General features: G+C 39.2%; 1 protein-coding gene across 1 annotated transcript in view; it reads left to right on the top strand.

Annotated features, from left to right (window-relative positions):
• LOC311304607 (MAM domain-containing glycosylphosphatidylinositol anchor protein 2) overlaps window positions 1–23,339 on the top strand; it is a 195,486-nt gene that overhangs the window by 133,012 nt on the left and 39,135 nt on the right. The window contains exons 8-9 of the mRNA XM_084431730.1: window positions 5,297–5,590; window positions 19,403–19,672. Coding sequence (XP_084287856.1) covers window positions 5,297–5,590; window positions 19,403–19,672 — 564 coding nt within the window. The remainder of the gene's footprint in view (window positions 1–5,296; window positions 5,591–19,402; window positions 19,673–23,339) is intronic.

Below are 23,339 nucleotides of genomic sequence, written 5' to 3'. Positions count from 1 at the left end.
AAACACCCAATTTGATTGTACTTAAAATTTATTTATTTATTTTTTACAGTATATGCATGCAAATTTCCCATGCAAATTGTGAAAAAGCTATTTTTGTTCCAATGATATTGTTTGCATAATTATTGTACTGAATGTGTTCCTTTAGTGTGTAACTAGAGGATCCACTCTTCATTCTCAGGGCCCTGTTTTAACGATCTGAAACGCAAGTATCAAGCGCGAAACGCAAGTAACTTTGTGGGCGGATCTCGGGCGCTGTTGCTATTATACCGGCGGGATAAATGACTCTTGCGCCCGACGCAAATCTAAAATGTGTTGGTCTGAAGTAGCTTCATTACTCATAGGTGTGGTTTGGGCGTAACGTGAAATAAACCAATCAGAGCGTCATCTCACATTCCCTTTAAGAGCAGGTGTGCTTGTTCCATGGCGGATTGCTATTATAACGGCGGATTTGCCAGGAGCGGTTCACAGCCGAGGAGACCGACGTTCTCGTCAGGGCCGTAAAACACAGAGAAGTGACATTGGGGATGGAGAAACACACACAGATTAGCTTCGGTTAAACAGGCGTATGATCATTTGGGTAAATGTGTAAGCTAGATTTATGCCTATTTTTCACATCTTCATGGACACCACAATGATTTCCCTCGTGTGGAATATTTTTCCTTGTAATAATGTATGGTTTGCAAAAATGTGAACTGCTGCTTCTTTGTAGATGAGAGAATCAAAGTGTGTGTGTGTTGTGCACACGCTACATTATGGCCAAGCATGCGCCCTTAAAATATCATCTGAATAACGCACCGCTGACTTTAGACGAGGTTTCTCCTGGTCAGTGGAGGAATTGTTTTCTGAAACTGCTAAATAGCACCAGGGAACGTTTGCGCCGGAACACGCCTCCTCTTTTCGCTGAACCGCCCCCGGGAGCGCAAGTTCATTCCCTAATTTACCGACATGCGTCTGTGGAGGGAAAAGTCCGCTGTGTGTCGGATGAGAAATAGGAATGATACATGCGTCGCTGTACAAAGTCAATTGCTCTGGGTGCAAGATAGGGCACTCAGTGTGTGAAGGAGCTTTAGAGGCTTTTATCATCATTTAGGTTTGGACGACATGATCCTGTATCACCATTACCCAGCATCACCTGTGTGCTCTCAGTCACATATCGTCCCTGTAAGGTCATAAATATCCCAGAATATTCTCAGTTTTTACTTTAGTGTTGCTGGAAACTCTCACACGTGTGCGTAACAGGACAGATTCGATCCATGAGTTTCCACAGAAAGATCTGATGACAGAACAGACAGGGAATCTAAAATCAAGAGAAAAATGACTGAAATATGATGGGATTTGTTATCAGAATAAATAAATAAACAACATTTGAATTTTTATATTTTATGTTTTTAGTCATTTTTATTAGATTTTGTTTTTTTAAAATATATATTTAATAAATACAAATGAATACTATAGTATATCAATGATAAAATACCAAATATCACAAACATCCCAAAATGTCTATTACAGTAATATTCATTGATTCATTGATTCATTTAAATTGATTAATTCATTTATCTAAAATAGAAAAAAAATAATATTTTTATTCATTTTTTTATTAATTCATTTAAAAATAATTTTATTTATTTATGTATTGTTTTAATTCATTTTTAATTCATAATATAATTAATTTAATTAATAATAGATTTGTTTTCCATTTTTTTATTTTCTCATTCATTTATAATAGAATTGTATTTATTTATTTATTCATTATTTTTATTTATTTTCTACTTATTCATTCATTCATAATATAATGTATAATAGAGAATTAGGGGAAAAAAGTCACATTTAATAAGTTTTTTTTTAATAATGGTATTTTCAGGGCTATTAAACACAAGTTGTGTCTGATGGAGGCGAACAGACACGCACTGACATTGATGGGCTGATGTGTTGCCATGGCAATGAACACGTGATGTCACTTCCCTTGTCTCAGAGGACCGTGGCGCTTTTATTTATATATTTTTTGTCTTGTCAGACACGTCGGGCTTCTGTAAATCCAGCTTCAGTTCTGAGGATGATCAATGCGGCTGAATGTGACTTTCAGCTTTCACATTTACTGACAGTTGAAGGATTTATACAATTGACTGCGTTTATACAATAAATAGTGAGTGAGTGAGTGAGTGAGTGTGAGTGAGTGTGTGAGTGTGTGAGTGTTTGAGTGAGTGAGTGAGTGAGTGAGTGAGTGAGTGAGTGAGTGTTTGAGTGAGTGAGTGAGTGAGTGAGTGTGTGAGTGTTTGAGTGAGTGAGTGAGTGAGTGAGTGTGTGAGTGTTTGAGTGAGTGAGTGTGAGTGAGTGTGTGAGTGTTTGAGTGAGTGAGTGTGAGTGAGTGTGTGAGTGTTTGAGTGAGTGAGTGAGTGAGTGAGTGAGTGAGTGAGTGAGTGAGTGTTTGAGTGAGTGAGTGAGTGAGTGAGTGAGTGTGTGAGTGTTTGAGTGAGTGTGAGTGAGTGAGTGAGTGTTTGAGTGAGTGTTTGAGTGAGTGTTTGAGTGAGTGAGTGAGTGAGTATGTGAGTGTTTGAGTGAGTGAGTGAGTGAGTGAGTTAGTGAGTGTGTGTGTGTGTGTGTGTGAGTGAGTGAGTGAGTGAGTGAGTGAGTGAGTGAGTGTTTGAGTGAGTGAGTGAGTGAGTGAGTGAGTGAGTGAGTGAGTGTGTGTGTGTGTGAGTGAGTGAGTGAGTGAGTGTGTGTGTGTGAGTGAATGTTTGAGTGTTTGAGTGAGTGAGTGAGTGAGTGAGTGAGTGAGTGAGTGTGTGAGTGTTTGAGTGTTTGAGTGAGTGAGTATGTGAGTGTTTGAGTGAGTGAGTGAGTGTGAGTGAGTGAGTGTGTGAGAGTGAGTGAGTGAGTGAGTGAGTGAGTGAGTGAGTGAGTGAGTGAGTGAGTGAGTGTTTGAGTGAGTGTGAGTGAGTCAGTGAGTGAGTGAGTGAGTGAGTGAGTGAGTGAGTATGTGAGTCTTTGAGTGAGTGAGTGTGAGTGAGTGAGTGTGTGTGTGAGAGTGAGTGAGTGAGTGAGTGTGAGTGTTTGAGTGTGTGTGTGTGAGTGAGTGAGTGAGTGAGTGAGTGTGTGAGTATTTGAGTGTTTGAGTGTGTGTGTGTGTGTGAGTGAGTGAGTGAGTGAGTGAGTGAGTGAGTGAGTGAGTGTGTGTGTGAGTGAGTGAGTGAGTGAGTGAGTGAGTGAGTGAGTGTGTGTGTGAGTGAGTGAGTGAGTGAGTGAGTGAGTGTGTGAGTGAGTGAGTGTGTGTGTGTGTTTGTGTGTGTGAATTGAGTGAGTGAGTGAGTGAGTGAGTGAGTGAGTGTTTGAGTGTGTGAGTGTTTGAGTGAGTGAGTGAGTGAGTGAGTGAGTGAGTGAGTAACAGCAGCGCCTCTTGCTAACAGCGCTACGGCCACCCAGAGATGCGTTAGCAAGCTGTTTATGAGACGGACAGCTGGAGCCTAATGCACTCGCGTTGGGTTTCACGCTTCTTCTCCATTACCGTAACAGCTATTCATTAGAGCTTGTTTCTGTTTCTGATGATGGCCTGGAATAACATCCATTATTAATACACACCCTGATATTGAGCAACTGTCCACAGAAAGCCTTATTATTACGCGGCCTGTGAAATATTCTGTCTGAGGACGGTGGGTCTTTCCTGGGTCGTGGATATAAAGCAAATTGGGTTCTTTAATTTTAAATCTTTGATGCAGGTTTGTTCGTTTCTCATCTCTGCTTCCACACTTCACAGATATCAGATCAAAGCTCCGCATGCACTCTTTCAGTCATACTACGCTCCTGTAGCTCAACCGCTGACATTATTTCATGAATTATGAAACGATAAAGTGCTACAAAAATTGTGAAGCATGGCCCATACTTTGCCCATACAGGAATTGTTCAAAACTTTTGTGTGACGTTATGATTATTTCTGTTGAGGTTTGTTTGCTACCGCATGTGTTTTAATGCTTCCGGGTTTGGCTTTTCTAGCGTAAACCTTTACACATCCTATATTGTAATATATGTTTGTGATGCATTCTATAGTATCAGTTAGATTTTACAGCAAATCATCATATCAGAGTGATTTGTGAAGGATCATGTGACACTGAAGACTGGAGTAATGATGCTGAAAATTCAGCTTTGATCACAGGAATAAATTACACTTTACTGTATATTCACATAGACAACAGCTGATTTACATTAGAATAATATTATTATATTTTTTTTACGTTTTTGATCAATTAAATGCAGCCTTGGTGAGCAGAAGAGACTTCAAAATCATGAAAAAAAAATGTATAATTCCAAACTTTAGACTGGTTTAATTAGGTGGACATTTTTTTAAGCATCAAAGTTTTGGACTTTCAAGGGAGGGACAGAAATCTCTCAGGTTTCATTAAAAATATTTTAATTTGTGTTTCAAGATTTGAATGAAATATGGGTGAGGAAATTTTAGAATGTTTATTGTTTGGTGAACTATACCATTAAACAAATAAAATGCTTAAATTAAATGATAATAAAAAAAAAAATCATGATCTTAACATTTAAACAATCTTCTCAGTATTAGGGTTATTAGATGTATTTTCTTTACTTTCTTTACGAAAGTTTAATGAAATAAAATAACACATACACAAATTTACTTAATTTTTCACATATTTCCATTTAGTTTAACTTGATGTATAAAAAAGCTATATAGACATTTTTTTTTTAAAGAAAAAAGAAAAGTATTAAAAATGTCAAAGACAACAAAATTACTAAATCTTTAACTAAAATCTAAATATCCAAATTAATTTAAAAGTAAAATAGCAATGATACTAAAATAACTGTATCCAATCATAGACCTAGAATGAATATTAGCATCGTTTATCTGGTTATCAGGACATTGCTAAGATTAACAACTGCTAAACTATTTTGTACTTTGTAACGTTGAAATGCATTAATGTTTAGACGTTAGAGATATTGAGTAGGAAAATCCCACATCTGACCAGAAAGCGCATACGATGTTGAAGTCGGTTCACTTCACTATCTTACGTTGTTCCATTTTCTCCTTAAATCGTTTGGTCCTTGTGTTTTAAACGCTCAGTGGTTTGGTTTTCGATCATTGGATATTGGTTTGGATATTGGATGTTGGTTTCGATCATTGGAGAGCATTTCGATTTGGTTTGGATATTGGTTTCATTTTCACGCAACAGCAACCACATGCATAAACACACAACCGCCAGCGTTGACCATCCTCAGCGACCCCGTCTACTACCTTTCTAGAGTCCCATATCAGTCCCTCCTCTGTTTTTCTCTTTCTTAGTTCCCCCGAACCTGACCGTGCCGCAGGGCAAGTCCCCGCTGGCGGTGCGGGAGGGTGAGACGGTGGAGCTGGAGTGCCTTGTTTCAGGGAAACCCAAGCCCATCATCCTGTGGTCGCGAGCGGATAAAGAAGTGCCCATGCCCGACGGTAGCATGCAGATGGAGAGCTACGACGGCGTGTTGCGGATCGTCAACGTGTCGCGCGAGATGAGCGGATCCTATCGCTGCCAGACCAGCCAGTTCAACGGCTTCAACGTCAAGCCCAGAGAGGCCGTGGTCGAGCTCATCGTGCAGTGTAAGTGCTGTTTTACTTTTACTTAGGGTTGAATTTTCAATGGCAGAAACCTTCCACGGGAATTAACGGGAATAAACTGGAAATGTGCGAAATTACACGTTAGCCTGTAACAGGAAACTTAATAGTAGTTGAAAACATCTTGCAGCACAATCTTGCTTAAAGTGCCGCTATTATGCTTTTTGGAATATTTCCTTTCATGCATTGTGTAATATAGCTATTTTTGTTTTATTTAGGGGTTGAATTATTCAATTTCAGAAACCTTCCATGGGAATTAATGGGAATAAACTGGAAATTTGCTAAATTATTATAATCGAATATTTCCTTTCATGTATAATATAGCTATTTTAGTTTTATTATTTATTTATTTATTTATTTATTCATTCATATATTTATTTAGGGTTGAATTTTCAAAGTCAGAAACCTTCCATGGGAATTAATGGGAATGAACTGGAAATGAGCAAAATTGCAGGTTAGCCTGTAACAAGAACTTAAAGCCCCACTGAAGTGCCTTGGAACGCGCAGCTTTGTTTGATACGTTGATGTAATTTCCACTGAAACAGAAACTAAGGTGGGAAATATTGAATGGCTCCTCCCCCTTTTCAAATAGCCAATAGCCACTAGCGTTTAGTCAGCCTCACAGACTGCAAGTCGTACTTGACAGCACCATGGAAGCGAATCTGAGCGCTGATGATAGGTTGAATTCAATAGTAAAGGTGTGAATAAATTCTAGCCGTTTCATTTTGTAACCAACGTACAGTTGGAAAACGGAATAAAACTCAAGCATTTGAGCAACTGAACACACATCAACGGTCTCTTTGGCCAGGTGGTATTTATAACATAGGGGGCGGAGCTTTAGATTCTGAAGAGCATTTGATTGGACAGAAGATGTGATGAGAAGCTGAAGTCCGTGGTGATGTCATAAACATCCATGATCCATTTTAGCGGAAGTGAGAGACTGTAAGTTTTGAATGCTTATATCTCCTAAATACAAATTTTGTCATTGTTTTGGAACACACCAGCTTATTCATAACCTTAAGGCTAACATATTCAATCAAAAAGCTAAAAAAAAATAATTCTGATTTCAGGGGGCCTTTAAGTGTAGTTGAAAACATCTTGCAGCACAATCTTGCTTAAAGTTCCCATATTATGCTTTTTTGGAATATTCCCTTTCATGCAGTGTGTAATATATTTGTCTATGAATATAAACAGTATGCAAAGTTGTTAAATCGAAAGTGCATGCTAAATAAAGTTATTGTCTCCTAAAAGAAAGAATCGACTCTGAACCGTTGAAACAAGTGGTCAGTTATTCCTGTCTCACTTCCGTGACTTGCATGGTAACACATTTGCATAATCCCCGCCTACGTACTTCATTGGCTGCAAGCGAACAACGTTCACTAATTGCCCCGCCCTCAAACACTGTAGTTGGTTCGTGTTGTGTACACGTTGAGAATATGCAAATTCTCTTTCTTAATACTTCCAAAGGATGAGGATGTGAAGAGTCAGTGGTCAAAATTACACAGCGATACAACAGCAGTATAAACTTCTGACCATTGCTTCTCAAATCTCTGTGAGGTTTAAATGGGATTTACCTTAGGCTTATCCATAAAAAATTGGACAGTACCCACTTAATTATTGATGAATATATTTTCTACTGGTTGTTCAAAATACGTAGTTTTGTGTTTTATATTGTTTAAGTATCCGGCTTACCTAAAACTGTGTATTACCAATCCGATCTCACGACAATTCGTAAGAATTGTACAAAAATTTTACGAGGTGGCTAATTCGTATGAATTCGTACGAATGACCTACCCCTGACTCCGCCCCTAAACCTAACCGTCACTGGGGTTTAGACAAATCGTACGAATTTGTGCGAGTGAGGTCGTAGGAAATTCATACGAATCAGTCACATTTTACTCACTCGTGTGAATTAATCGTGAGATATCGTTGGTATTACTGCAGATCGCCTGTCGTTCTTACTACTTTGAGTAAAGATGAAGGATGGAGCAAGTTTTGTTTTAAAGGAGAACTTGGTAACTTTTTTAACGTAATAAAACTGTCTAGAAATCATTTGGATGGTTAAACAACCTGTTCTGGTGATATTGGTGACTTTTCCCGCTCCCCCCCAGCGTTCCCAGGCGGAAAACCAACCTTGCAACTTGGGGACTACCGTCCCGGCAAGATAGAAATTGGAAGTCTCGTGAGAAGCGAGAACGAGAATGAGAACAAGCGCGAAACACAAATTGCTTTACGGCAATTCGACATAAACAAACACGCATGTATGATGTATTACCAGATTACCCACCTCGGTAGACATAGCTCCACACGATACAGTTGGCTTGCTCCGATCAAAACATACGCACATGAGCAGCGGTAGAGAGGGGGAGGAGGGGCCGCAAGTGAGTTTTTACGACCGTGTTGTGAAATATACGCCCCACAGCTGTAGGGGGAGCTCGTGGGGAAAACATGCGACAACAAAAGGGAAAATCAGCGAAGAAGTGAGTAGAGTTCGCTAGAGTTACCGAGTTCTCCTTTAACAAATTTGAATGTTACATCATTAATTCATGTTAGTGCACGGCTAATGCATGTGCTGTTATTGATACAGTTAATGATACAGTTACTCACAAATAAAGTTAAAAAATATATATATTTTTTTAAATTTGTATTTGTTTGCATGCATGTCTGCTTATGACCAAACAAAATGTTTGTGTTTTGTTTGTATATGATACACTTTGTATAAATTACCCCAAATTTCCAATTAATTCCCTTTGATTCCCATTAAGTTTTTGGAATACTGGGAATATTTCCAAAATTCCTCAGTTTAACTGACCATTTCTAGTTTGCATGATAATTTTAGTTACTTTTTTAGTAATTTCATTATGTCCTTTTGTCATGTTGTATGGAAAGTGAAAAGCAATTAAATCATATTGCTAGTGATTATATTTAGGATTTTTCCACAATTTTGACTAAAATCATTTAAACATCTTTAATTACTCATTGTTGCAGTTGGATTGATGCTCCCCGCGTAACTCGTCATGCCTTTCTGTGCTTAATTGCGGCTTGCAGCTATATTTAAAACTGAGATTGGCTGAACATTCAAGCACAACTGTTAGTAGTGTTTTTCTTTTGTACAAATAAACACGTTTTTACTGGCTGTGTTTTGAACCTCACCCTGAATAAATCTCAAGACACCTCACATAATCTCATCCATTAAAACTTGAAAATTAAACCGCCACGTTATGAGTCACATGAGGCCTTTCCATTTTCTCAGAAGATCAATGTGTGTTTTGAGAAACTGGCTTTCAAGAACACATACTGTATTTCTGAAAGGCTGCGTCTCAAGGAGGAGGAACTGAAGAGTTGCACCAAACTCCACTTCAGACGGCATTACTTCAGCTGAAGGCAGTGATGCTCTTCAGGGAAATAATAACAGATAGCAGCCGGGTTCATCCGGCAGGAGTGAGACAGCTGTATCCATAAAAATAAAGAACATTTTAACTCTAAGGATACTTTTACACAACAATGATATATTTAAAACGGAGAAGTTTGCCTTTGAGTTTTCCGCGCACAGACATTAAAAAAGCGATCCCCATTCACACAGATCCGCCAAAACGACTAAAAACCCTGTATTCTGCTGCCAGGCCATTAGATGGCGATGAAACACTATAGATTGAACACGTAATACGCACGTGCATGACGTCATCGTCTTCAAAAATTCGCGTTTTGGTTATTTACACAGAGACCGTTTTAAAAAACTTCCAAAAAAGTTTAAATGTAAATGAACGGCCAAAACGCATAAAATGTTTTGCGTTTTTAGTTGAAAACGTTGTCATTTAAACAGCCCCTTAGTTAGCAGCCAGTAAATGTAAGCACAGTTCATTTGATCTGAAGTAGAACCAGCGCTCTGCGTCAGTCCCGGGAAGTGTTCAGTGAAGAGGGGGTGTGTTGGAGTGAAGGATACTCCGTCATTGTGTTTGTGGTGTGAAATCACGCTGAGAGATAAAGTGTCTCTGGTGCGCCATTGAGGAGAAAGTGTGAATGCGATGAGAATGGCTTTTTGCACATTGCACACTCAGAATGCGTCGCTACTGTTTTCATAATGTGACGAAGGATGAAAGATAACTGTGTGCTTTTTTTTTTTGTGGGATGTGGATTTTGTCTAGCAGTTTTGTCAAATTACTTTTTCATTTTCAGAGATTCAGTGCAGTGATGCTGCATAAGGATTCATGACTATGACTGTACTGAGCGCACGGCTTGTGTGTGTGTGTGTGTGTGTGTTGGGTTTAACCGACAGTGCTTACTAACTAAATGAATCATCACTTACAGTAATAATTTTCACAAACATCCCAGCGAGTCATTTTACTATGGAGGCTTGTTTCTGCCATGCAATAAAAAACAGAAGGTAATTGTATGGGGTTACAGTATGTGGTTGCTAGGGTGTTTTGGGTGTTTTTTTTTTTGAATGTTGCTACAGTATGTGGTTGCTAGGGTGTTCTAGGTGTTTTTAGAATGTTGCTACCGTATGTGGTTGCTAGGGTGTTCTAGGTGTTTTTAGAATGTTGCTACAGTATGTGGTTGCTAGGGTGTTCTGAGTATGTTTTAGAATGTTGCTACAGTATGAGGTTGCTAGGGTGTTCTAGGTGTTTTTAGAATGTTGCTACAGTATGTGGTTGCTAGGGTGTTCTAGGTGTTTTTAGAATGTTGCTACAGTATGTGGTTGCTAGGGTGTTCTAGGTGTTTTTAGAATGTTGCTACAGTATGTGGTTGCTAGGATGTTCTGAGTGAGTTTTAGAATGTTGCCACGGTATGTGGTTGCTAGGGTGTTCTGGGTGTTTTTTTAGAATGTCGGGGTTGCTAGGGTGTTCCGAGTGCGTTTTAGAATGTTGCTACAGTATGTGGTTGCTAGGGTGTTCTGGGTGTTTTAGAATGTTGCTACAGTATGTGGTTGCTAGGGTGTTCTGAATGCGTTTTAGAATGTTGCTACAATATGTGGTTGCTAGGGTGTTCCGAGTGCATTTAAGAATGTTGCTACAGTATGTGTTTGCTAGGGTGTTCTGAGTGTTTTAGAATGTTGCCACAGTATGTGGTTGCTAGGGTGTTCTGGGTGTTTTTAGAATGTTGCCACAGTATGTGGTTGCTAGGGTGTTTTGGGTGTTTTTTTTTTAGAATGTTGCTACAGTATGAGGTTGCTAGGGTGTTCTAGGTGTTTTTAGAATGTTGCTACAGTATGTGGTTGCTAGGGTGTTCTAGGTTTTTTTAGAATGTTGCTACAGTATGTTGTTGCTAGGGTGTTCTGAGTATGTTTTAGAATGTTGCTACAGTATGTGGTTGCTAGGATGTTCTGAGTGAGTTTTAGAATGCTGCCACGGTATGTGGTTGCTAGGGTGTTCTGGGTGTTTTTTTAGAATGTCGGGGTTTCTAGGGTGTTCTGAATGCGTTTTAGAATGTTGCTACAATATGTGGTTGCTAGTAATGTGTTTTTTTTTAGAATGTTGCTACAGTATGTGGTTGCTAGTGTTTTTTTAATGTGTTTTTACAGAATGTTGCTACAGTATGTGGTTGCTAGGGTGTTCTGAGTGTTTTTTTTCAGAATGTTGCTACATTATGTAGTTGCTAGGGTATTCTGAGTTTTTTTTATGTTGCTACAGTATGTAGTTTTTAGGGTGTTCTGAGTGGGGTTTTTTTAATGTTGCTACAGTATGTGGTCGCTAGGGTTTTTTTAATGTGTTTTTTTAATGTTGCTACAGTATGTGGTTGCTAGGGTGTTCTGAGTGTTTTTTTTATAATGTTGCTACAGTATGTGGTCGCTAGGTTTTTTTTATGTGTTTTTTTATGTTGCTACAGTATGTGGTTGCTAGGGTGTTCTGAGTGTTTTTTTTAGAATGTTGCTACAGTGTGGTTGCTAGGTTTTTTTAATGTGTTTTTTTTAGAATGTTGCTACAGTATGTAGTTGCTAGGGTATTCTGAGTTTTTTTATGTTGCTACAGTATGTAGTTTTTAGGGTGTTCTGAGTGGTTTTTTTTTTAATGTTGCTACAGTATGTGGTCGCTAGGGTTTTTTTAATGTGTTTTTTTAATGTTGCTACAGTATGTGGTCGCTAGGTTTTTTTAATGTGTTTTTTTATGTTGCTACAGTATGTGGTTGCTAGGGTGTTCTGAGTGTTTTTTTATAATGTTGCTACAGTATGTGGTCGCTAGGTTTTTTTATGTGTTTTTTTATGTTGCTACAGTATGTGGTTGCTAGGGTGTTCTGAGTGTTTTTTTTAGAATGTTGCTACAGTGTGGTTGCTAGGTTTTTTTAATGTGTTTTTTTTAGAATGTTGCTACAGTATGTAGTTGCTAACGTGTTATGAGTGTTTTTTAGAATGTTGCTACAGTATGTGGTTGCTAGGGTGTTCTGGATGTTTTTTTAGAATGTTGCTACAGTATGTGGTTGCTAGGGTGTTCTGGGTGTTGTTTTAGAATGTTGCTACAGTATGTGGTTGCTAGGGTGTTCTGGGTGTTGTTTTAGAATGTTGCTACAATATGTAGTTGCTAGGGTGTTCTGGATGTTTTTTTAGAATGTTGCTACAGTATGTGGTTGCTAGGGTGTTCTGGGTGTTGTTTTAGAATGTTGCTACAATATGTAGTTGCTAGGGTGTTCTGAGTTTTTTTATGTTGCTACAGTATGGAGTTGCTAGGGTGTTCTGAGTGTATTTTTTAGAATGTTGCTACAGTATGTGGTTGCTAGGGGTTTTTTAATGTGTTTTTTTAGAATGTTGCTACAGTATGTGGTTGCTAGGGTGTTCTGGGTGTTGTTTTAGAATGTTGCTACAGTATGTGGTTGCTAGGGTGTTCTGGGTGTTGTTTTAGAATGTTGCTACAATATGTAGTTGCTAGGGTGTTCTGGATGTTTTTTTTAGAATGTTGCTACAGTATGTGGTTGCTAGGGTGTTCTGGGTGTTGTTTTAGAATGTTGCTACAATATGTAGTTGCTAGGGTGTTCTGAGTTTTTTTATGTTGCTACAGTATGGAGTTGCTAGGGTGTTCTGAGTGTATTTTTTAGAATGTTGCTACAGTATGTGGTTGCTAGGGGTTTTTTAATGTGTTTTTTTAGAATTTTGCTACAGTATGTAGTTGCTAAAGTGTTCTGAGGTTTTTTATGTTGCTACATTATGTAGTTGCTATGGTGTTCTGGGCGTTTTTTATGTTGCTACATTATGTGGTTGCTTGGGTGTTCAGATGTTTTTTTGTTTTGTTTTTTTTGTCTTAGCCAGCACTGCTAGCATAAAGTAGACAGTGTTTGTACTGTAGTAATTGATCCACAGGGTGTAAATCTCTGCAAGTCACCGAATGTTCACTGGGTTCACACACATCACATGACTCACGGCTACAGAACTACATCAGGAGAGGAATAAATAAACATGATTACAAGCAGACCGAAAGGCTCTGAGGTGTTTGAGGAAATGAAAATATCTGTTGGGTTGAACTTGACTCACGTACGCCACGCAAACAGCAGCCAATTATGAAACACACTAGTAAATAATGCTAAATAATGTCTTTGAGTGGAGTTGAGCAGAAACACACCTGCTGCCCGTCTTTCAATAGAAGATGCACTTTTATGATTACAGCTCAAAAGGCTTGTAATGAGCAATTAAACCTGTTGCTGTATGTTGCACGAGTCCTGTATGTGGAGCGGGAGGGAAAAGAGGGATCAGAAAGGTTGCTATGGGGTTGCTAAGGAGTTTTAAGAGGTTGTAAGTGCATTGCTACATGGTTGCTGAGAGTGTTGCATGGTGTTTAAAATCATGTCCACTATCTTTGTTGTATGGAATTGTAAGTTTTGTTTTTGCAGTTGAATGTAATAGTTTGGGCTCTTTTGTTAATTATAACCTCTAATATTATAGTAATGTACCAAATGTGAGGGTCTCTGTATAGTTTACAGCATTAGTTTATTTTCCCTTCAAGCTGTCGGCAGATATCATTCTGAATAATCGGTTATCGGAAAATAATTGTATTATCGGTGCATCTCTAATTTAAATGTTAGTTTACAGTGCTTTTTGTTTGAATTTTAGTTCAATTTTAATTATCTGGCATTAAATAAAATATAAAAAATAAGCTACATAACTGAATAAAAATGCTATAAAAACCACAAGTAGGATCCCCTTAAAAGCACACAAATTGCTCATTTAAAATGGATCAGGAGAAGATTATTACGGATGAGAACAGCAGAGTTGCTCAGATGATTTATCCTTCTTATGATTCTAGTCCTGTTAGTTGCTTTCTGCTTCTGTTAGCGCTAACGTATGCTTATTTATAATGATTCTGTGTGTAGATATTAAGATTTTGGATCTTTATGCATTCTGTCAGGTCTATTAAAGGCGATTTCAGGTCAAACATCACATTTGTTCTTTGAAATGAGTTCAGTGGGGAATTTAACTGGCTTTACACTACCAGTTTGGGATCAGTAAGATTTTTCAAGGTTTTAAGGCGAGACACGGCAGCCGGCAGGCAAAAACATCGATTTTTCATACAGTGGTCAGGTTTGAGATTTTGGGCTCGTTTACTCCTTCAATATGTGTTCTTTCAAGCTGCTATAAAGAAACCGTTGAAAATATACATTAAGATGTTTATTTTATTACATTTTGTTTACTTGCGGCTGTAAGTTTCTCCTGAATTTACCAGGAAGTGATCATTCCAGCGCGACACGCCGAGCTCCGTCTGTTCACTGAAGTCTGTCAGGACCGGTGTCGCTGTAAAGCTCTGAGTCTCCTGCACAACGCTATCCCAAATATGGCCATTTCCTTCCTATCAGTAACCAATCGTGATGTCCAAAGGGGGATTTAAAGCTAACGACGAAATCTCATTTAGAGCGATTTAACCCTTTAACTGCCGTTTTCTCAAAATGATTTTTTTGTCATTCTCCAGTACAAACATCTCAGCTTATGTACACCACACTCTCCAGTTATACACTTAGCAGTATTCTGAAGATATTTTCAGAGGGATTTGTTAATAAATCATTCCTGGCCTGATTTATGTGACATTTTAATTAAAAAAAATATGGCGAAAATCGATTTGTTAAGGCTATGGACAGAATATTTTGATTTCCTAGATAATGAAAGCATATATCCTGAAATCCCTCTGAGTTTTTTTTTTTTTTTTTTTATCTTGTGTGTAAACAAAATGAAAAAATAATTTTGCACCTGGCTTTATCATATGTTCAGATCTATCTACCGAAAATATATGCAAAATCGTGCATATTTAAAAGATAATGCCTAATTTGCATAATTAAACATACAAATTTCTAAAACATGTAATACATTTTTTTATATACTTGTGTAAGTAATCAACTGAGGAAGTTTCATGGTGATATCTATTATTTAAACCTGTAAATAATCACCTGTAGTGTCTCGCCTTAAAAGAAGTCTCTTCTGGTCTCCAAGGCTGCATTTATTTGATAAAAACAAAACAAAAAAACTAAAATATTATGACAATTTTAAACAAATAAATGCAGCCTTGGTGAGCAGAAGAGACTATCGGACTGTGTTAGTTGCGTTAACACTTTTCCACACTGAGTTCCAGCTGGTTATGTGTGTTTTTAGGTGTTTTTCTTTAGCATACGGTGCTAACGCCCGCGGGCAGGAGACGATCTCCTCTAAAACCCATCGAGTCGCTCAGTTAGAGGCGTGAAGGAACGACTTCAGAACTTCAACAGCTTTCATGTGTTTGGAAAGAAGCGTTTGACTGCTCAGATGAGCACCAGACTCTGAGCTGGAGTGATTGATTGACACCTGTCACACTCTGAGAACAGGAAATCACTTGATAAATAGAAGTGAAGATTTTTAATTATTTTCTTTTCCTGCACCGCTGCAGTTGAACGCACCTTCAGTCCAGTTACGACATGAACTCAATATTATTTCTTCCATAAAGCTGCAGAGCTGTTAATCTGCGCTGAAATCTCAAGAGCTCCATTTCTGTGGGACGATATCGAGTTGATCATCCATGAGCAGAAAGATCATAATGTCTGATCATAACTGAACAGTAAACATCCACACACACTGATTTATATCTCAAACAAGCTCATTTAATGAAGAACAACATCATGCTCTGTTTGTCCAGATGACATTTGATTGATGTTTTATTCCTCAAAAAGGGTTTGAGGATTTTAAGTACAGTTTATATTGATAAATAAATATTATTATATTATATTATATTAATTCTCACAGCATTAAAGTAAATCATATGGACCTTTTTTAATTATAATTTTATTGTATTTTTTTTTATTATATGATGTTTTATTAACAAAGTTCGGGAGGAGCAGGTTCAGATAATTAACCAAATTATGCACAGCTGGAGATTAATCAGTAATCAACTCAATGACAAAGTATAAATTCACAGCAGACCTATCTCTGTTCATTGAAAGTTTGTCAGCATCCCTCCTCCACCCCATCTCCTCACTTCCAGTTCCATCTACACTTACCAACTGGGGGGAGTACTCTGGGTTCGGGCCTAACTCCGAGCTCGGAGCCCTCCCCCCGGACAGCACGCCAAATACGCATAAACTTATTGTACTAATTATATGTAGATGCGAACTCGTGAAATATGATGCCAAGTAAAAAAAAAAACTTAAAAAAAACAGGTATTAGTCACCATAAGTGGCATGAACAAAACAGAAAATCGCAATTATATGTATGACAATTAATCATCGGCACAAAATGCATGATCATGACTTTGTCTTTGTAGAAAGACTGAAATAAATGTATAAAATTCTTATAAAACGTACTTCAATAATGTTTATTTTATTTCAATCTTTTTCTCAGATGATTCTGCTGAAAGGCTTGGCCAGATGTATTTACAGTTTCTCTATTGTGCCGATCAGAAAGTGCTGAAGCCGTGTGTGTGCGTGTGTGTGTGCGCGCGTGTGTGTGTGTGATGTCGAGCAGCAGATGCTCTGTTTATATAACTGCATTTTCCAGCCCATCGCTGCAGATTTGCGCCTCTGTGAGATTGAAGCGCATTAGCCTTGAGTGTGTGAGAGAACACACACATTATTAGCCACAACATACGGCTCTGATGTAGAGACGCTTCGTACATTCAGCCGCCACATCGTTGATTTCTCTAAAAGCTGTGTCCTTGTGATGTTTCTTCCAGAAGCAAATACCAACTATTTCATTACATCACGATGAACAGAAAAACTCCTACTTGTGTGTTTGTTCATCGTCTGACTCATAGCGGCTGGTTCTCTGTGTGTGTGTGTGCGTGTGCGTGTGTGTGTGTGTGTGTGAGTGTGTGTGTGTGTGTGTGTGCGCGAGCGTGAGCATGTGTGTGTGCGTGTGCGTGTGTGTGTGTGTGCGTGTGCGCGTGTGCGTGTGCGCGTGTGTGTTTGCGTGTGCGTGTGTGTGTGCGTGTGTGCATGCGTGTGCGTGTGCGTGTGCGCGCGTGTGCGTGTGTGTGTGTGTGTGTGTGCGTGTGCGTGCGTGTGTGTGTGTGTGTGTGTCAGATGCCCTAAGATGTGTTTAGTTCAGCGTTCCTCATCCGGCGCTCATTAAACTCTGCTTCTGTATTCTCCGTGAAGTGAAGCTGGAGGAGGCGTATCAACACGGCCTCTCAGATTAAGAGCTCCGGGTTTCGTCTGTCCTCCGGCGCTGCTCTAACATCCCTTCTGTGGCACTTACTGATATCAGGAAAATTTATTTCAATTTGAAATGAAAAATTATTTGATCTTATTTACAGCCTTTCTCAATGCAGTGCCTCATCAGTCTGGATCTGTGTGACGTTACAAACACGTGTGATGATTTATAGTTTATCTAATGTGTGACACCAAGCAGAACGTCTTCTCTGTGTCGTACAGGAGTGATTACAGTGTAAAGAGTTTGTTAAAGAGGAGCTATTATGCCAAAGTCTTGTTCTCAGGCTCTACTAGAACAGGTTTTCCTGCTTGAATGTTGATTTCTCCTCATATTCTCCATTGTTGCGGCTCCTCTCTTCCCAGTCTGTCAGTAACGCTCTGTTTACTTCCTGTCTCTATGAAGCCCCTCCTTCTGAAAAGCACACTGTGCTCTGATTGGTCGGCTGGATCAGTGTGTTGTGATTGGTCGAGCGCTTCGAGTGTGTTTGGGAAATGCCCCGCCCCTTACCATAACCGCCAGTTTAACACACTACTAACTAACTCAACCAGGCCCCGCCCCTTTATTCTGCGTATGAATTATTATAATGAGGAATATTGTGACGTGTTCGTTCCCGGAAGAAACTCACGACTACAATGGAGGCGTTTCAGGAGTTCAGAAACACTGACACTGATATAGAGAAGTAGCAGTAAGACTGAAATAGAATTTTCTATAATAAAACGGCTAGTTCTGATTGGTCAGTAGCTTTGTTTTATTCACGATAAAACATGGCTATGGCCGCTTCACCCAGTGGTTCCATAGATATCATATAAAGGCTAGATGTCTCGTCCGCACTGCTGGCCAATGGAGCTCGACATCCGCACACGGCGGCCATCTTAAGACAGGATGCTCGTTCACTCATAACATGGTGCATGTACTTTTAAATAACCATAACTTGCTCAATTTTATACCGATTTTCAAACGGTTTGGTTTGTTATAAACGTCCGAGATGTAGCTATTATACTGCATACATATGAATAATTATGTTCAAAATGTTTAAGCATTCAGAATTATAGCCACGTTAATAACGTTTGTAAGAAACCAAACCGTTTGTAAATCCGTCCAGATTTCAGCGAGATAAGAGGATTTGTGTGCGTGCTGCTCACTCACCTTAATTCACAGAGTCCTGTCCTAAGATGGCCGCCGGTGATGCCGGAAGTGACTCCGCCTTAAGACATCTAGCCTTTATATGATATCTATGAGTGGTTCTATGTATCACTACACAACACCCCTAGCAACCACTCTTAGCAACGTAAACATATGTTCTCATTGATATTGTGAGAGATCGAGTAAGCAAGTGTACCTGCATTTACAGTAGATATAGCATCTTCCTTCAGGTCAGTCCCATATTCGTGATAAAAAATCAGTTAAATGTCCGCTGCGATATCTTGTCCTTTTAACAGTTAACGGTTTTCCGTTCCCCGACACGCTAGTCATTTGTCAGTTTCGTCTTGCTTCTCTGTGTTCACAAGTTTCAGTCCTTTCAATATAAAAGTCTTCTGACTGACTGACTCACTCATAAAGACAGTCTTTGCCGCCATCTAATGGAGAAATAATGTGTGTAACTTCTGCTGCTGTTTACGGTCAGGGACTATTTTTTCCAGCGGAAGGAAGGCTTTTAGTGATTTTACTGCATGAAATTTACATGGTTACAAAACAAAATAGCTATTTTTTTTGGCTTTAATATTTGTATTGTGTTGTAACCGTGTTAGAAAAGCAATAAGGTACTGGAGGCTAGTGCTGTATCGTGAATAAGTCACGTCTGACTCCGCTTCACGTCGTGCCTAACAACACCCTTCATCTGTGACTTATTCACCATACAGCTCTAGCCTCGAGTACCTTATCGCTTACATAAAACACGCTCCAATAATCCTTCAACAACTTAAAAACAAGTGTGTTCAATTCAATTCACATTTATTTGTATAGCGCTTTTCACAACACACATCATTTCAAAGCAGCTTTACAGAAAATGCATGAGTCCACATTACAGTTTACAGTGATCTGTTATCAGAGGAAACTAAGTTATGTATTTCAGAAATGTACATATACAAAATCACAGTTAGCTAACCATGTATTAATTTAAACAATGTAGTGATTTAATGCAGAAACAATGAGCTCACTGAAGTAATGAATACTTGTTTGTTAACAATGTGTGTGTTCTCTGGGCACAGACCCTCCAGCGGTGGAGCCGGTGTGGCAGGAGGTCCGGCAGGGTTTGGGTCGTCCGGTGGCCCTGAACTGTCGTGTTCTTCGGGCTCATCCGTCACGAGTGCTGCGGTTCGAGTGGAGGCTCGGCTCTCGACTGCTTCACGCCGGACACTTCGACTCGCGGGACGAGACCGACTACACCATACGCAGCCTCGCCAGAGAGGGCTACGGCGAGTACACCTGTGACATCATCAACGAGGTCGGCCCGGGACGCTGCACGTTCCTGCTCACCGGTGAGACTTCCACACCCGTTTCACCCGTTTATTCACCCGCCGGGTCACTCGGTTAAGCTCTTACTTAGATTTACTGAATCACCATCTAAACATGTTCCAAAGTGCTTTTAAATCCTTGCTAACTTGAATGTCATTGGAGAGATGGAAAATGGACAGCTGGTTTATAAAATGATAGATAGATAGATAGATAGATAGATAGATAGATAGATAGATAGATAGATAGATAGATAGATAGATAGATAGATAGATAGATTATTTTCATCCTACTAAGAGAAATGATGTGAAGTTGATCTTTCAGTCATTGGCTTGATTTACTGATGCGTAAACAGTATTCAACGATTTTGAGAGAAAGAAAATCTGTCTGAACTTGAATAATTACACATCAGAAATCACTGATCACAGATCAGGCATTAGAATAAACATTACTACTTACATGTTTGTGGCGTGGCTGGCAGATCCATATGGTAAAAGTCTGTTTGCAAAACATGCGCCGGAATTGCAACTGATTTACCAAATAATCCACAGTGAAATGCACCGAATACAAACAAATAATGCACTACTGAGACATTCACATTGTTGAAAAAACTCCCACTTTCCTAGCATTAGGATGGTTTGGAAGGTAATGGGATTGATCCTGTGTCAATCTTTTCTCGTTCTCATGTCATTATTCACTAACGCTCCAGTGGGCGGCGCCAAAGAGGGCGGCGGTCATAAAGACGTAGGCGTTGATGTTCTTCTTCACCACTTTTGAGATCCTGTCGTTTTCTGGCCTTGGTTTCAATAAAAGCTGTTTATGGAATAACAAGGAAGTTTTTAGTTTTGAAACTTACAGGATATTTTTATAGTATAACGAACTCTTGACTGTCAAAAGATCAAGGAAAATTTGAATTCTCAGTTCATGACCCCTTTAAACCCAGAGCTGGATCATGGGGTGTTGTTGGGAGCGTGTGATGGGATGAGGACTGATGTCTGATATCCGGAAGGATCAAGGCTGTTTGAGGATCCGGTCAATTGGCCTTTGTCTCTCAGACCCGACACTATATGAGTCTTTTCTCTGCTGTGTTTACTGTAGATGTGTGTGTGTGTGTGTGTGTGTGTGTCAGACCTCGCCAGCCCCGCGGCTGTGTGCTTTACTCACTCACGCTCATGCCTAATGTGCCAATCGCTCAGACATCATCTCTCCCTCAGCGCTCTGCCAGTTCTTCCATCTGCTCCTGAGAGACCGGCGCTCCAGCTCCTGCTTAGCCTGGGATCTGGACCGGGATCCTCCCAGAGGGATCTCTGCAGGTGTAATGGGTCTGGGTTTGTTCTCGCTGCGACAAACATCAGAAACCATTCACTTCCTCTGTAGATCCGAGCGAACTGCTCTCGTGTGAGAGACTCTCGGCGCTGTAACGCAGAATAGACATTTTCACTGGAAATGTGATAATTTTTAATACTCATATTCCACTACCTATGACTGGATAGACAGAAGATGGATGGATAGATAGATAGATAGATAGATGGATGGATGGATGGATGGATAGATAGATAGATAGATAGATAGATAGATAGATAGATAGATAGATAGATAGATAGATAGATAGATAGATAGATAGATAGATAGATAGATAGATAGATAGATAGGTGGGTGGATGGATGGATGGATGGATGGATGGGTGGATGGATAGACAAATGGATTTATTTATTTATTTTGCATGATTGGTTTTGTGTCCTAAGAACAGGATTCAAGTCTGGGTTAAAATGAAAATTCAGAAGATATTTTTGGAGAACTTTTTGTGCGCATGTCCGATCTTTTTTTATTAATTTTTTTTTTTTTTGCACTGTAACATTCTTCTTTTGAGTTTTGGACTGACACAAGGATGAGTAAATGATGACAGAATTGACATTTTCACAGTAAAATCACTGTATTTGCACCACATGATGTATTGCTTTATTTCACTCCAAAAATGTGCGGCATGGTCGATGATGTCACGAAACTAGCGGATTCATCCGAAGAACAAACATCCAGACGGGGAGTTTTGTGTGGAAATGCTCGTCGGCTCTGCTTTGTTAGGTTTTGTTTTATTGCGCTGGCTTTAATTTTCCGCTCGAGTAGTTTCCATTTTAAGGTGAATTACTGATAATGAGCAACATCCGCTAGTTAATGTTCACGCTGAGATTGTATGACAATAAGTCAATAGAGCTTTCAGCACGAGAGATCATGACATATGCTGATCTGAGACACGCCATCCATCTTTCTTTCCGGCTTTCATCCCTCTCTCTCACACTAATCCTGCTCTCTGGGTCTTGATAAGACTGAGAGATGATCTGCTGTTCGACAGATGACAGTGGCGACTCTGATGGATCTTGTGAGTTTGGTAACGTTAGCCGCGTTTCCATTTCAGATTTGCGCAAATCTTTTGCGATATTTTCTAAATATTGCGAAATGACGGCGTTTCCATTAACCGATGTTATGCGACTGAAACGTCTTTTTTTTCCTCTCGCTATAAGTCAGGACAGTAATATGCCAGCAGATGTTGGTGGGTTTACACACATCCGGCCACCGCTCTAGCCATTATTATTAATGAAAGGAGACGTAAGCGTGTTATCCAGCATTAATGGCAAGGAAAGCTCCTTATACTTGTGACTGGCCACATATGAGGAGTTTCTGGGAGTTTCTCCCTCAGATCTGCTTCAAGCTCTTGATTGTGGCATTTCTTTGTGGTCTAGAATCCAGTATTCCCATAATGCTTTAGTCTTTTTATGAGTTTAATAAAGAATCCCGCTTTCTGGGTCTTCATTAGACTGAGTATTAGCTGAGAGATGATCTACTGTTCTACAGCTTTTAAAGCGACACACACACACACACACACACACACACACACGGACGGGTGATAGACTTGTGAGTTTGGTAACAGTGTAAACAAGCCGTCCTGGTGTAATCTTTCCCTCTTCTGAGCGCTTTGAGACTGGAATAGTGCGTTTGAAGTCGAGATCCCTGTCGAATCTCCGAACCCTCCAGCTTTATTCCCGCAGGCCTGGAGAGCAGAGCTGATATAATAGAGTTTGTTTTCCGAGCCGAAAGTGGCCCGTGATTCACCCGGACAGGGTTTAGAGTGGCCAATTTTCTCTCCGAGGCTTTACTCAAAAATTGAGCATTGATCCTGTAAAGCTGCTGGAACAATAACATGTTATTTGTGCGACCCTCTTCAGAAAGTTTGTCAGGTTAGAAGCTTCTGCCATGTTTGAACAGATGAAATGTGTTGATGGAGACGCCGACGTGCTTTATTCTGCTTAAAGATCAACTCCTCAGGGTCGTTTAGACATTTGGGATTGTGCAATTCGTTAGCTTGAATTACACACTGAAATGACCAAAAATAGATTTATTTTTCTGACAGAACAGGACAAGTTTATTGTATAATAATTATACTTTATTTTTATTCATGTATTCATGATAACATTTATTTATGTATTCTTTATTCTTTATAATATAATTTATTTAATGTGTTTATTTATTTATAATAAAAATGTATTGTTATTAGTTTAAAATTACATTTTATTTGTATTCATTATTCATAATGGAATTGATTTTCTTATTTTTTTAGCATTTATTTATGTGTTCATTAAAATTGTATTTATTTATAATTTAATTGATGTGTGTATGTATTTATTTATTTACTTATTT

This window comes from Rutilus rutilus (genome assembly GCF_951802725.1).
Source record: "Rutilus rutilus genome assembly, chromosome: 15".
NCBI classification, from domain to species: Eukaryota; Metazoa; Chordata; class Actinopteri; order Cypriniformes; family Leuciscidae; genus Rutilus; species Rutilus rutilus.
This window is presented reverse-complemented; position numbering and strand designations above follow the sequence as displayed.